Genomic DNA, 16,633 nt, shown 5'->3' on the forward strand with positions numbered 1-16,633 from the left:
GCTTGTGCGAGAGGGGAATTCATCGATGCAGCACGACGGTCTTATTGCATTGCATGAAGAGGGAGTGTGCACTGTCGATGTGCAGCTGGGCAGTGCACCTGGAATGAAAAAGGTGTGATTTCTTTTCTTTGAATCCAGAGTTGAGGCTTATGGAAGAGCTAGGATTTGCTTGTCAATCGAAAGTAGCTTTGTAAGCGTTTGGCCTGGCGGTACTCATGCTCGCCTCTAAACTGTCTGTCTAGCCTGTGTTTGAAACCTGACACAGGTATAAACTGCCATACCGGTGTTTCACAGATGGACGTTAAACTATCTGGGTGCCCCATCTGCCAGCATTAGTTGGTGGACTTTAAAGATTCCACAGTATCCTTTTGCGAAGAGTCGGCGAACTATCACCGGCACCCTGAAGAAATTACAAATTCCTATACACTCAATCTAGTGTCCTGCGTCAGAGTGCTGACCCGTCCAGGATTGTAACCCCAGCCAAGAAACTGCTTCGGTAGAACCGACGTTCTGTATAGAGAATGGTTCACGATGATTATTGCAAGCACTCTTGGTATAATGTCCGTGTCTTGCACGAGCTCGTGCAGTGGTCACATTACTCAGAGATTGTTTTAATTTTCGCCTTCATGGTTTTGATTAATGTTCCCACATGCTTGTTCACTGATCTTCAGAATAATATCATTATTTTGGTCTGAGGCTGAGATCCAGCATTTATGCACACTATGTTGAGACCGTTCCAAGGCAGCATAAAGCATGTTGGCACAGCCACTTTGAGCATTATTCTTGTGTCTGATTTCAAAGTGCAACCGGAACTCATGCAATTTTATGATTCTACTGAGATATAATATTTTCTATGATGCCAAAGGAAGATTTGTTTGTTGTCCTCTTCTTCAGCTGTGCCAGCTGACACTGAGATTTGTGGCACGGCGAGGCATGCTTCTTCTGTGCGTGAGTGATCGTACAGTGCTACTCAGTGACTCTGCTCTTCGTTTGCGATGCTGGCCCTTTGTGACCAATGGAGAGCTGAATGTCCTGCCAGAGGTACATCAGATGGCTGGAACTTAAACCAGACCCCTGATTGTATTTTTTGACTTATTTCTGGGTAACCCACTGGTAACTTATGAAGGCAATGTGGAAGCTTCCCAAAAGGATGGTAACCTGAAGAGTCAAATCTCCAAGCCCAGTACGCATCATTGATATTATCCAAGCTTAGTATTCTCAACGAGGAGAACAACCATGACAGGTGCACAAAACTTAACACAAGTTGGATTACAAGAAATAGAAGGTTATGAATTATTTGCAATTAATAATACAGTCCAAGAAATGAGACTTTCCCTGGGAGGGATTAATGGTGAGGGGAGCAATTTGTCAACAAATTTGTCAAAACATTGCATATCGGAATGAGAGAATCATAATTTTAGCATGCTCCCCCCCCCTCCTCAACAGAAGTGTAAGGCAATCTTTAGCAACCCCCCCCCCAAGGCCAAGCGATTTTTAGCATTCTCCCCCTCCTCCTAACCAATATGAGGGTAAGGTCATTTTTAGCATCCAGGCATGCGCGCAAATGCGTGCGCGCACACACACGCACACAGGCACATGCGCGCACGCACACGCATACACATGCGCACACACACACACACACACACATGGTTGTGCATCCTTTGAGACCAGGGAGGGCTCCGTTTCACCTTCTGAAATCCACATATGGAGATAACCAACAACATAAACACACCCCCACACACACACACACACACGTGAAAACTTTGAGACCTGGGAGGGTTCCGTTCCCCCTTCTGAAACCCACATATGGAGCTTGCTCGTTTGCACCCGTGCTTGCTCGTTTGTTTCATTTTCATTTAAAACCCCAAACTTTTCCTCTTTCCTGGAAACATGCCTTAGTGCAACCTATTTTAAAGAAGGGTGATTGTTCAAACCCTTCTCACTACCGTCCTATTGCTCTGACTTCTACTGTTTCCAAAGTCTTTGAATGTCTTCACAATTCCCTTTTTCTCAAGCATCTTGAATCTCACAATCTTTTATCTGATCACCAATACGGCTTTCGCAAGGCAAGATCTACAGGTGATATCCTTTATTATATTACGAATGTCTGGGCCTCTTCTTTGAGAGACTTTGGAGAATCCTTTGTTGAAAGCCTTGATATCTCAAAAGCCTTTGACAGAGTTTGGCATCAGGGTCTGATATCCAAGCCTCCCTCTTTCGGCTTTCCTCCTTCACTCTGCTCTCTCATATCAAGCTTTCTCTCCGACCGTTCTATCTCGGTAATTGTTGATGGTTCAACATCCCCCCCCCCCTTCCCTATCAACAGCGGTGTACCTCGTTCTGTCCCTAACACTCTTCCTTCTTTTTATCAATGACCTTCTTTCTTCCACAAATAACCAAATGCACTCGTTTGCTGATGGCTCAACATTACATTCCTCCATGCCTTTCCCATCTGCACCATCTTCCCTCATTCGATCTACATCTCGTTTCATCACAGCCACCTCTTTAAATTCGGATTTTGCCAAGATCTCCCAATGGGGCAAATGTAATCTAGTTAAGTTTAATGTTTCAAAAACTCAATTTCTTCTCATATCTCTCTCTAAAATGCCTCTCAACTCTCCAATCTCTTTTGAAAGCTCTACAATTACACCATGTGATACAATAAACCTACTAGGTATTACTCCAACATCAAATTTATCCTGGAATCCACACATTACTCAAATAGCTAATACTGCCTTAAAGAAATTATGAGTCCTGTTCAGATGTTGAAGATTTTTCTCCTCTGAACAGTTGCTCCAACTATATAAAGGATTGATTTATCCTTGTATAGCGTACTACTCTCACATCTGGGGAGGTTCCAGCTCCTCATACTTACTGGACAGGATTGAATCCAAAGTTATTTGATTTCTCAACTCTACCAATGTGAACTCAAGACTCGACCCACTCAAATTACACCGCATAGTAGGCTCTCTTTTTCTTTTCTATCGATATTACTTCAGTTTCTGCTCGCAAGAACTTGCTGATTATGTACCCCCTCCTTTAGCGAGACCAATAAATACTCGACAAGCCGCTACATCACATGATTATTGTGTGGCCATTGACAACTCAAGGGTAGGCCATGACGATGTTCGTCTCTTCCCCTCCACTGCTAAACTCTGGAACTCTTTACCTTCTTATGTCTTCCCAAACACTTATAACCTTCCCCTTTTCAAAAAGTAGATCTTTTACTTCCTCAAAAACTCCGACTATTCTCTCTTTCATTACATTTCTATGAATGCAGTTCTTTATTTAAGGCTTGGCCTCAATGAGGACTATTTAGTCCATGACTGGAGCCTTCAACATAAAACTAGAACGGGCACTCAGAGCGCATACCTTTGCCGCCACTACTTTTTTTGTTCTTGGTATGAGTGTGGGGAACTGGTTTCATATGAATGGTCTTATGACACAAACCACATATCTATAATGTCATGACCCCCCCGACTTTCGGGGGCTACAGACTAAACAACAATCTACTCACGTCGTTTTGGCGAGTCTTCACTCGCAAGCTCGGTGAATACAACGTTTCAACAAGAGAAGGTAATCTCGTTTGATGCTGGTTTCATGCAAATCGAATAAGAATTGACTGAGTTATGCCGAAAACCGCATATTTTTCAAGGGCGTGACCCCCCCCGACATTTTACCCCAACCGGTGACATGTGTTATGACGTCATTGTGTCACAAGATTGGGCATTAAATTCTGAACATTTTGGTGCTGGGTTCATGTAAAGCGGACAAGAATTGACCGCGTTATGACAAAAACCGCATATTTTTCAAGGTCGTGACCCCCCCTGACCTTTGACCCCTAACGAGTAACAAGAGTATGGGCGTCATTGTGTCATATTGCATATCACAAGATGAGGCGTTGAATTCTGAACATTTTGGTGTTAGTTGCATGCAAATTGAATAAAAATTGACCGTGTTATCGTAAAAAGACGATTTTGACCTTTTCGTGACCTTGACCTTTGACCCGAATGATCCCAAAATCTAATCGAATGCTTCCTGGCTAATAACCAATCATCCCACCAAATTTCATGCAATTCGGTTTAATACTTTTTGAGTTATACGAATCACAAGATTACAAATAAATAAATAAATAAATAAATAAATACACGCCGACCAAAACATAACCTTTCGCAGAATGCGAAGGTAATAAAATAAAAAAACATGAAGCAAGAACATGCGACACTGCTTATGTGCATACATAATTAATATAATCATGGTTATTTACCTGGGATAATTCCAATTGCACTGGGCCGTGGACTGACCCCCGATGCTGAAGACCAAATGCCTGTGGCCTATGGTGCTTTAAAAATGGTGGTGCATGATTTTGATTGTGGGTGGAATCGGGTGAGCTGTCCCACCTATGAGGCAAAGTCGCAACATCACTTCCGTGAATGTGAGGCACTTCCTCCGTGACCAAAAATAAATACACAGGGTATATAACTATATATATATATATATATATATATATATATATATATATATATATATATATATATATATATATATATATATATACATTTTAATTACACATTTTTAATGAAGAAGAAAGTGCTTCCAACCAAGTAAAAAACACGAGATCGACTGCTAATTTGAGCAAAAAAGTGGGAGCAGACCTGGTCTCAGGCAAAGTTTCAATTATGTCTTGCGTCTGATGAAGCCAGCAATACATATACATATATGTATATATATATATATATATATATATGTATGTAATAATACGTGTATGTATATGTATATATATATATATATATATATATATATATATATATATATATATATATATATATATATATATATATATATATATATATATATATATATATATATATATATATATATATATATATATATATATATATATATATGTATATATATATATATATATATATGTATATATATATATATATATATGTATATATGTATATATATATATGTATATATATATATATATGTATATATATATATATATATATATGTATATATATATATATGTATATATATATATATATATATATATATATATATATATATATATATATATATATATATATATATATATATATATATATATATATATATATATATATATATATATATATATATATATATATATATATATATATATATATATATATATATATATATATATATATATATATATATATATATATATATATATATATATATATATATATATATATATATATATATATATATATATATATATATATATATATATATATATATATATATATATATATATATATATATATATATATATATATATATATATATATATATATATATATATATATATATATATATATATATATATATATATATATATATATATATATATATATATATATATATATATATATATATATATATATATATATATATATATATATATACATATATATATATATATATATATATATACAGTGGGGAGAACAAGTATTTGATACACTGCCGATTTTGCAGGTTTTCCCACTTACAAAGCACGTAGAGGTCTGTAATTTTTATCATAGGTACACTTCAACTGTGAAAGACGGAATCCAAAACAAAAATCCTGAAAATCACATGATATGATTTTAAAATAATTAATTTGCATTTTATTGCCTGAAATAAGTATTTGTATTGATCACCTACCAACCAGGAAGAATTCCGGCTCTCACAGACCTGTTAGTTTTGCCTGAAAAAAAACCCTCCCATTCTCCACTCATTACCTGTATTAACTGCACCTGTTTGAATTACCTGTATTAACTGCACCTGTTTGAACTTGTTATCTCCAGAAAAGACAGCTGTCCACATTCAATCAATCAGACTCCAACCTCTCCAGAATGGGCAAGACCAGAGAGCTGTCGAAGGACATCAGGGACAAAATTGTAGACTTGCACAAGGCTGGGATGGGCAACAGGACAATAGGCAAGCAGCTTGGTGAGAAGGCAACAACTGTTGGCGCAATTATTAGAAAATGAAAGAAGTTCAAGATAACAGTCAATCTCCCTTGGTCTAGGGCTCCATGCAAGATGTCACCTCGTGGAGCCTCAATGATCATGAGAAAGGTGAGGGATCAGCGCAGAACTACACGGCAGGACCAGGTCAATGACCTGAAGAGAACTGGGACCACAGAATCAAAATAAACCATCAGTAGCACACTACGCCATCATGGATTAAAATCCTGCAGCGCACGCAAGGTCCCTCTGCTCAAGCCAGCGCATGTCCAGGCCTGTCTGAAGTTTGCCAATGACCATCTGGATGATCCAGAGGAGGAATGGGAGAAGGTCATGTGGTCTGATGAGACCAAAATAGAGCTTTTTGGTTTGAACTCCACTCGCCGTGTTTGGAGGAAGAAGAAGGATGAGTACAACCCCAAGAACACCATCCCAACCGTGAAGCATGGAGGTGGAAACATCATTATTTGCGGATGCTTTTCTGCAAAGGGGACAGGATGACTGCACCGTATTGAGGGGAGGATGGATGGGGCCATGTATCACGAGATCATGGCCAACAACCTCCTTCCCTCAACAAGAGCATTGAAGACGGGACATGGCTGGGTCTTCCAGCATGACAACGACCCGAAAAACACAGCCAGGGCAACTAAGGAGTGGCTCCGTAAGAAGCATCTCAAGGTCCTGGAGTGGCCTCGCCAGTCTCCAGACCTGAACCCAATAGAAAATCTTTGGAGAGAGCTGAAAGTCTGTGTTGCCCAGCGACAGCCCCGAAACCTGAAGGATCTGGAGAAGATCTGTATGGAGGAGTGGGCCAAAATCCCTGCTGCAGTCTGTGCAAACCTGGTTAAGAACTACAGGAAACGTCTGATCTCTGTAATTGCAAACAAAGGTTTCTGTACCAAATATTAAATTCAGTTTTTCTGATGTATCAAATACTTATTTCATGCAATAAAATGCAAATTAATTTTTTTTAAATCATACAATGTGATTTTCAAGATTTTTATTTTAGATTCCGTCTTTCACAGTTGAAGTGTACCTATGATAAAAATTACAGACCTCTACGTGCTTTGTAAGTGGGAAAACCTGCAAAATCGGCAGTGTATCAAATACTTATTCTCCCCACTGTATATATATATATATATATATAGCCTGGTGTTGGTGCAGTGGTTAGGGCAGCGGCTTGGGATCCAGAAGGTCCTGAGTTCAAGCCCTGTTGGGCCACTGAATTAATACACCAGGGGGTTGACTCAGCCTGTCATCCTTCCGAGGTCGGCGAAATGAGTACCAGTATACTGGGCTGGTGTATACCCCGGTTAAATAGGTGTACCATATCCCTGTGTCGCAAGAGGTGACCAGGGTTGCGTCAGGAAGGGCATCCGGCGTAAAACATGTGCCAAATCACTCTGCGGATCATACGGATGATCCGCTGTGGCGACCCCTAACGGGAACAGCCGACAGAAGAAGATATATATATATATATATATATATATATATATATATATATATATATATATATATATATATGTATGTATATATGTGTATATGTATATATGTATATATGTGTATATGTATATATGTATATATGTGTATATGTATATATATATATATATAAATGTATATATATATATAAATATATATATATATATACACATATATATATATATACACATATATATGCAAGCATCCATAAAATGTGCTGTTACCCTCTCAATGGATGGCAGGACGGCCTAGAGGTACACACACTTCTCTATCACTGCATATGCACGAAAAATTAAAAAATGTTTTTGTTTTTGTTTTAATCAAAAAGAGAAACGATAAACAAATGCAAAATGAGGGACTGGTAGGATACATATGAGATAACTGGACTATCAATACATAAAATAGTAACTTTATCTGCTTATTCCAAGCCAGTCTTCTGTTAACTTCCAAGAACATGTCAATGGCAGAATCGACTTCCTGCTCTCCTTTTCAGAAACTGCGTCACTTACAATTATGTGCGCAGTCTTACAACTATCCACTATTTCAAATATCTTACTGAGTAACAGTCATTTTCATTATTGTAAACATTCTGAACACATGATTGAAGCAATTTATTTGCGAGCCAATATCTAGCCATTGTTTTAAGCACCAGGATATATATCCACCTGAATACCGAGCTGACTGCTGGAGCCTTGTATTTTAAATGTCTATTAATTATCTCTAATTGTTTTGTTTCAATTTGTTGCTTCTGCAGCATGTGCCCAGCACCGACAGCTTGGTGCTTGATGTACCTGCCGTGATGCCAAATGCAGGTCCCATGTCCTGCCCAATTTCCTGCTGGGATATTCCAGATGGAGACAGCTGTGAGACCCAACAGCATCACCATCCTGTTTTTTGGTTGCGTTTGTCCTTCTCATCACATACCGGTGCCGAGCCACCAGTATGGAGCAGGCCTGTGCTTGTTTCCCCTGACCTCATTCGCCAAAGTTTGGCCGTACCAGCTCACGACATCTCAGACAGCCCTTTCTGTACCAGGTACCAAAGCTTGTGGAATACAGTGAGTTTAAGATCGATGTTATGATGAGCCATCTATTTTCTTTCATGCAGGTGTTGATGCTCATGGAAGAGCAGAACAACAAAAGGTAAAGGATCAATAAAGAGAAAGTGGGGTGAAGGGAGAAACAGGAGAAGATTGCATGGATGCACAGGGAAAGGGAGATAAGGTCTCAGGTGGGTATAGAAAGGCTTTTAGTGGTGGTTAGAAAAGCTTAGTGGTGGCAATGAGAGACCACAAGTTGAAGGTGAGCAGCAAATAATTCTATAATTATTTTGGTCACAAATTAGGTGGAATCTTTCAACCCTCACCCCCTCCCCCACCACACTGCCCCCCCTCCCCACACACTCCTATCTCCTCCCATCCTCCTTTACCAGCCTAGTCAGTACACACCCCAACTCTCTTGTCTCTCTTGTATCATTCACTTTTCCCAAAGCATCACCCCATTTGCACTCCAGCCACCGTAAAACTCTTAACTCCGCAAAACACAAAAACGCAAAGAAAACTGAAAACCCACTCCGCGGGAGTACCTCCTGTGCAGCTATCCTTCGTAGGGCAGCTCACTGAATGATGGGATTGGGGCAAAGCCTTCTGGATCCCCACTCTTTGAGGATAGGAGGAAAACCACGGGGTTACCTTCTTGGGTCAGATTGCGGTTGTGTGTGTGAGGGTGGTGCTGAGGTGTCAACCACCAGATGGCGGTCTCCTTGGGTTAACCTGAATGTCCTATCCCTAAGAGAGGATGATCACCTGTCTCTGTTATCATCTGAGCTGAAGCGTTTGAACATTGGTATTGCAGCACTCTCTGAGGTTCAGACAGCGGATCGTGGCGATATCATGGCGGGTGGTTGCACCTCCTATTGATGTGGTTTATCTGATGGTTACCATGCCTAACGAGTTGCTGTAGCTTTGTCCAATAAGCTGAATCCGATGATAATTGAGGTAATACCGGTCAATGAGCATATTGTGAAACTAAGGATTTGTCACTCCTTGGGTGACATTTCCCTCGTCTGTATATGTTCCGACTGAGGCGAGTGATCTCACCGTGAAGGACACATTCTATGCCACGCTGGAGTCTGCGCTTGATCAGTGCCCCAGGCGAGATCCTTTTCGAGTCTTGGGGGATTTCAATGCATCAACTGGAACTGATTGGGATGGTTATGAGACATGTTATGGTCCCCACGGGTCTGGAACTGTGAACCAGAATAGCACCAAGTTCCTTGACTTTGCAAGAAGCCATGTACTTAGGGTGGCTGGTCCATGGTTTCAGTGTTCACAGGCTCATCGCTGGACTTGGTATTCCAACGCTGGTGGTGTGGCAAAGGAGATTGGCAATGTGCTCTTTGATGGTCACTGGAGGATGATCCAGAACTGCAGGGTCTACCGGAGTGCTCAGTTCCTCAATACTGATGACAGGCTTGTGGTAGCAACTCTGAGGTTGCAGCTTAAGTCTGGGAGAATGGTACCATTCCAGCCTATGTTGGATGTTGGCAAGGTCAAGGATGAAAGGGTAGCTGAGGAGTTTGCGAACAGGCTGAGTGGGGATTTGGGGAGTCTGAGTGCTTTGGGGGAATCTGAAGAGTTGTGGAGTGCCTTCAAGACCACCATTCTTGATGTTGCCAGTGGATGTCTTGGAACTCACTGAATGGTGAAGAAGAACTTTCTCTCAAGGGACACTGGATACCATTGACCAAAGTCGCAGGGCCAGGCTTAATGGCAGAGCCGAACTGTTCAAGTAGTTGAGGAGTAAAACTGTACAAGCACTGAGGTTGGACAAGGAGGCCTTTGTGCGAGGAATCTGTGAGCGGGTAGAGCATCATCTGTGGACAGGTGATTCTCATCCCGCTTACAGGGGAATTCGCGCATTACGTTCATCCAAGCCCATCCCTCGGAGCACTACAGTTCGAGCAGAGAGTGGTAGGCTCTTGACAGAGGAGTCTGAAGTGAAGGCCTGCTGGAATGGTTACTTTGAGCAGCTGTACCATGCTGATCCACCAGCTGTTGAATTGGTTGTCGGGTGTTACTGTCCCTATTACTGACCCTCCAATCAACTATGATCCACCTTTGTTTGTGGAACCACAGGCTGCAGTGAACTGGTTGAAATGGGGAAAAGCTCCTGGGATCTGTGGCTACCATGCTGAACTTCTTAAGGCTGGTGGAAATGCTGGACTCATGTCATTGCATGGAGTTCTGTGCTCTGCCTGGAACAGAGGCATCATCCAAACTGAGTGGAAGAGGGGCTTTGTTGTCCCTCTCTGGAAAGGGAATGGTCATTGCCAAGACTGCAACAACTACCGAGGGGTGACACTGCTCTCAGTGCCAGGCAAGGTCTTTGCTTGGATAATTCTTGATAGGGTTTGCCACCATCTGCTTAAGCACCAGTGCCGAGAGCAGCCAGGCTTTACACCAGAGGTCAACGATTGACCCTTTCCTTGTCCTTCGGGTCCTCCCCAAACACAGATGAGAGTTTTGGCAGGGGCTGCTTGCAGCCTCTGTTGATCTCTGCCAAGCATTTGATTCAGTGAATTGGGATGCCCTCTGGAGGATTCTTAGTCTTTTTGGGGTGCCAGCAAAACTGATCAATCTGATGCTTGAACTATACTCTGGTACTGAGAGTGCTGTGAGAGAGATGTGGTGGGAGAATCTCTAACTTATTGCCAGTTGTTACTGGAGTTTGTCAGGGGTGTGTACTGGCCCCCACACTTTTCAGCACTTGTATTGACGATTCTGGGGAGGGTGTTGGAGAGATCAGGCTGCAGTGCATCATTTGAGAATGTCAAGATCTCTGACCTTGATTTCACAGATGATGCAGTCATCTTTGCGGAGACTCTGGATATCCTATTGGGGGCCCTTGAGGTGCTCAATGAGGAGTCGGAGCCACTAGGATTATGTTTTTCATGGGTCATAACTAAGATCCAGGCTTTCATTGACATCTTGGATGCTGCTGTCTTTTGTGTTCATGTTTGTGGTGAGGATGTTGAGGTCACAGAAAGATTCACTTACCTTGGCAGTGATATTCATGTCTCTGCTGGCTGTTTAATTGAGGTCAATAGATGTCTGGGTCAGGCCTGGGGAGTCGTGGATTAATTGGATCATGGGGTGTGGCACTGTCGGTACCTGTGCAGGAGAACCAAAGTCTGAGTCTTCAGGTCCTTGGTGCCTCCAATCTTGTGCTACGAATATGAGACTTGGACTCTGACCAGGCATTTGAGACAGAGACTTAATTCCTTTGGTTTCAGGTCACTTCAGAGAATCCTTGGCTCTCACTGGTCAGATTTTGTGTCCAACGAGCGGTTGCTGAGAGAGACTCAAATGAGATTTGTTACCTGTGTAGCTCGTGAGCGTCAGCTGTGGCTGTGTGGACATGTGGCTCATTTTCCTCATGCTGATCCTGCTCACCAGATTCTCTCAGTGAGGGAGCCTGGTGAGTGGGGGAGGCCAATGGGCTGATCACGTGCCACGTCGTTGCAGCAGATTGCTCAGCATCTCAAGGAGATGGAGATGGGCCAGGCATCTGCTTTGGGGATGGCCAGACTGAGGCCCCTGGAGTACTGACGGAAAGTGGATGCAGTGACGCACTCTTCCCATACCTGATCTGATCACCCCTCCTCACACCCACTGTGCATACATTATGAATGAATAATTCCTTATGATAATGGATTAGATGAAGTACTCGATATATGCTCACTCAAAATTCAATGTTGCACCATTTCCCTAATCAGATTTAGATGGCCATTGATCCAAGTTGGACCACTCCTTGCATATGTTGTTTGGGGTGTCACACACATGATTGGCGTTGGCAGCAAATGTCATGTGACAACTACTGTTGAGTGTCACATGACCTTTTTTGCTCATGTGACATGACGAGCAACATCCCCAACCCCCCATCCCCCCCCCCCCCCCGTGCAAGCAACAATGACGTCGTATTTCGAGTAAGTTTATATCCAGTACTTTATCTAATCTTATCGTTTTGTCTTACTGGATGAATCATAACCTTCATCAAAAGTTCCTTGCATTGGTCGACTTTCTTTGGGGGTGGTGGGGTTGAGGCAGGGACAATAGAGGTCGTATAATAACCAAGTGATACCTCTTTGAGGATTGAGGAATCTCAGAGAACTTTTCACTTTCATTAATATGGTTTCAGTTTTTGATAAAAAATGGACTTTATCCAACAGCAAAGCCTTGGCTTTCCTTGTATTTGTATCACCATTTTTATTAAGACTTACCTGGGTCTATACTTCTTTTTTTCATTTCGCTAGACCTCTTCTGCTAATCTGGAATGAAAACCTGGGAGTTAATTACCTGAATTTGACCCTGGATCCCTGCCCACGGATGCTGATCTACAACCACTGCTCTGTCCCTATCCAGATGAAGGAAGTTATATCAGGTGTGTCCAGCATTTTTACTGTGTTTTGGTCATTCACACACTCACGAAACTTCCACTTCTCTTCAATGGGAATTTTTATAACACATTGAAAACGCTGCTACTTTAATGGGACTGCAACAATAAGCACAGAAATTATCATGTCAATATTCCTCAATAAAAGTCATCATTTGGTACATGTCTTACCACCCCAGAAACATCCGCTCCCTACGGGAGCGGCAAGGAAGGGCATCTTTAAGTTGGAAGTAGCCATCATAACTTAGTTTAACACACCTCTGCACACCCCGAATACAACCACTGTGTTTCAACACATATTTCAACACATTCCCCCCCCCACATTTCTGATGATTGTGGTTTTCATTATACAGTATTGTAACACAGAGAATTGGCATATTTTAGAATTATCTATACAATGTCTGAGAGTTTGATTTATTTTTTGTGATAATTTCAAGTTTCAATTTATTCTGTCCATCGAGTGCATTAGCTGGTATGATGATAATTCCCCACTTTCACATGAAGGTAAAAACCTAAGTTGCAGGTGGTCATCCTAACTTAGGAGAATGTTTCCATGCACACCCAGAGTACAACCAACACGTTACAACTTCTTCCTTCCAGCGGTTTAGGAGTGCATCAAATACAGAGCTCGGATATAAGTTGGACGAGTAATTTTCAATTCCATCATGTTTTCATACAGAAATACGATTAGAATACTGTAAACCACTGGGACTTGTAATACATGCTCCTATCAGTAGTGGCACTACACCATACACATTTTCATCGAGCATTTACATTGTCCTTACCCTTCCGAACCCCCGTGACAATGATTTTTGGTTTTTAACTCTGAAAACCTTCCAGGGTACTCCTCAAGTACAACCACAAAATTTCAACTCATTCTGTCCAGCAGTTTAGGAGTGAGTACAAGTCAAACATACACTCGCAAGCGGGAATATAAATAGTAAGATTCGCAGTTTTCATACAGGTGTTGAAGAAAATTCACTCACAGGTTCTTTTAACAATCTATTCTAACAAAATTGAATCATTATTTATATGGACCAATTTTCGAGATCTCTCTAATTATGTGCTTTAGTTCGGTCACATATACACTCAAACAACATGATGCAATGAGACAATTTGAGCAAAACTGCTTCTGGAGGATGAACTCAGCAAAATTCAAAGCAGAAATATCTTTCTCAAGATTCAATGATGAAATACACAGCTCTTCCTGAGTAGATAACGATCACTTCACACTTTTCCCAAGCCAGTAACAGAAAGGGTTGTGAATAATTTCCTTTACATGTTCTCACATTCCTACCAGCTGTTTCAATGAGCAATTAAACTTACACTGATTTTAATTCAAACAAAGTAAAACATTTCAATGTCAAATCATGTCAAATAATGCAGCTGAAGCATTAGAAAAACAAGGGTTTGTATTCTCTTGCGAAAGTGAAGTTTCAGACGGAGTCGGTTTGAGAAAGCAAGCAGCAAAGATAAAGTTCATGTCGTAAGCTTTGCATGTGCACACAAGACATGCTTCAAGCCTCTGGCTTCATGATTTGTACAAAGCATTCCTTTCAATGCAGATGTAACAAATTATTACAAAGCAAGAATATACATACGTATATATACATATATATATATATATATATATATATATATATATATATATATATATATATATATATATATATATATATATATATATATATATACAGTCATGCGCCACTTAACGATGGGGTTACATTCTGAGAAACGCGTCGTAAACCGACGTCGTCGTTGTGTGAACATCTTTTTTTTTTTTTTCGTTTTCGAACATCGTACTCGCACAAAACTGCACACCTGGGCTATATGGTATAGCCTATTGATCCTCGGATACAAACCTGTACAGCATGTTACTGTACTGAATACTGTCGGCAATTGTAACACGCATCCAAGAGAGACTGAAGACACGTTAGTTTTTCCTTTGTACTGTTCATGACGGCCATCGGTGTTGTTCGCAGCAGCTTACAATCTCCTCTCGCATCGATTATAGAAAGATGAATAAATAGCGTTTGGATTTTATAAATACGTAATCATTGCATCGATGTTATAATTTATAAATGAAGAAACGAGCACCTGTCAACTGTGATATATATTTTCGGAACAGTGCGATTGTTTTAACAACATATAAAGCTTCACCAAAAATGAATTTGTGTTTTAATTTCGACTAAGAACAACGATTTATTCGCGGAATTCTTCAATTCAAAGGTAATTTACTTGTTAGAAGGTAAACGTGCAAACACTGGTTCAGTTTGAAAGCCGATTTCCTTGAATCCCGATTTAGCATGACCCTGCTTTTTTCGCGATGACATTTTATGGACCTCAACGATCGCATTGTAACAGGGCCACACTGTCGTTTATTATCATTATGAAGTATTATGTACGGTATTTTTTGTATGTGCTATTTTTTACATAATTTTGTATATACAACATAATTGTATGTCCTATATTTAAATGACTGGCAGCGCGACGTCAGCTGCATTACTCGGCGATAGGAATTTTTCAGCTACATTTTTTTTCATTTTTTTTTTTTCAGAGCTGGCAGATCCATCGTATATGCGATCCGTCGTTGCCCGGAACGTCGTTAAGCGGCGCATGACTGTATATATATATATATATATATATATATATATATATATATATATATATATATATATATATATATATATATATATATATATGTATATATATGTATATATATGTATATATATGTATATATATGTATATATATGTATATATATGTATATATATGTATATATATGTATATATGTATATATATATATGTATATATATGTATATATATATATATGTATGTATATGTATATATGTATATATATATGTATGTATATGTATATGTATATATATGTATATGTATATGTATATATATATGTATATGTATATATATGTATATATATATATATATATATATGTATATATATATATATATATATATATATATATATATATATATATATATATATATATATATATATATATATATATATACACGAGATGTGTTCAAAAAGTATCCAACCTTAATTTTTCGTGCGTAAACAAATGAAGCGAGGGAGACGTGGTTTGGTGCTCGTATGTTGGCGATCCTAATCCATATGTGTGAGGAAGTGTAAGTGAGCACCGTCGGATTTTCGTTTTTGACAAAATGACAGAAAAACTTGAACAACGCTACTGCATCAAATTTTGTGTAAAGCTTGGCGATTCCCAAGTGGAAACGATCCGCAAGATTCAACAGGCCTTCGGGAACGAAGCAATGGGCACCACACAGATAAAAGAGTGGTACAACCGCTTCAAAGATGGTCGCACATCAGTGGAAAGTGAAGCACGTTCTGGTAGGCCCTCAACATCCTGAAATGAGATCGTCATTGACCAAGTGAGGACCCTGCTGATGCAGGATCGTCGAATCACGATCAGAGAACTTGCAGACGAGGCGGGCGTCAGCATTGGTTCCATTCATTCTATTGTGACTGAGGATTTGGGCTTGAGGAGAATCTCAGCGAAGTTCGTGCCAAAGCTGCCAACGATCGAGCAGAAGCAATTCCGTTTGGAGATCGCACAGGACATGCTGGAGACTGTGAACAGCGATCCCAACTTCAACACAGTGATCACTGGCGATGAGACCACAGTGATCCGTCATTTTATCAAAAACTAAAATCCGACGGCACT

General features: G+C 40.2%; 1 protein-coding gene across 5 annotated transcripts in view; it reads left to right on the forward strand.

Annotated features, from left to right (window-relative positions):
- Positions 1-16,633, forward strand: part of VPS13B (vacuolar protein sorting 13 homolog B) — a 616,840-nt gene that overhangs the window by 558,950 nt on the left and 41,257 nt on the right. For 4 of the 5 annotated variants that reach the window (XM_085896654.1, XM_085896653.1, XM_085896655.1 and 1 more), the window contains 4 exons: positions 1-112; positions 895-1,041; positions 8,233-8,513; positions 12,792-12,919. The exon at positions 1-112 is cut by the window's left edge and continues 65 nt beyond it. In XM_085896654.1, the coding sequence (XP_085752780.1) occupies positions 1-112; positions 895-1,041; positions 8,233-8,513; positions 12,792-12,919 (668 nt within the window). Of the gene's footprint in view, positions 113-894; positions 1,042-8,232; positions 8,514-12,791; positions 12,920-13,496; positions 13,566-16,633 lie in introns of all 5 variants that reach the window. The other variant, XM_085896658.1, reaches the window with a different exon arrangement.

This window comes from Eptatretus burgeri, chromosome 9, assembly GCF_056783735.1.
Source record: "Eptatretus burgeri isolate ZD-2024b chromosome 9, Ebu_testis_v1, whole genome shotgun sequence".
Classification (NCBI taxonomy): domain Eukaryota; kingdom Metazoa; phylum Chordata; class Myxini; order Myxiniformes; family Myxinidae; genus Eptatretus; species Eptatretus burgeri.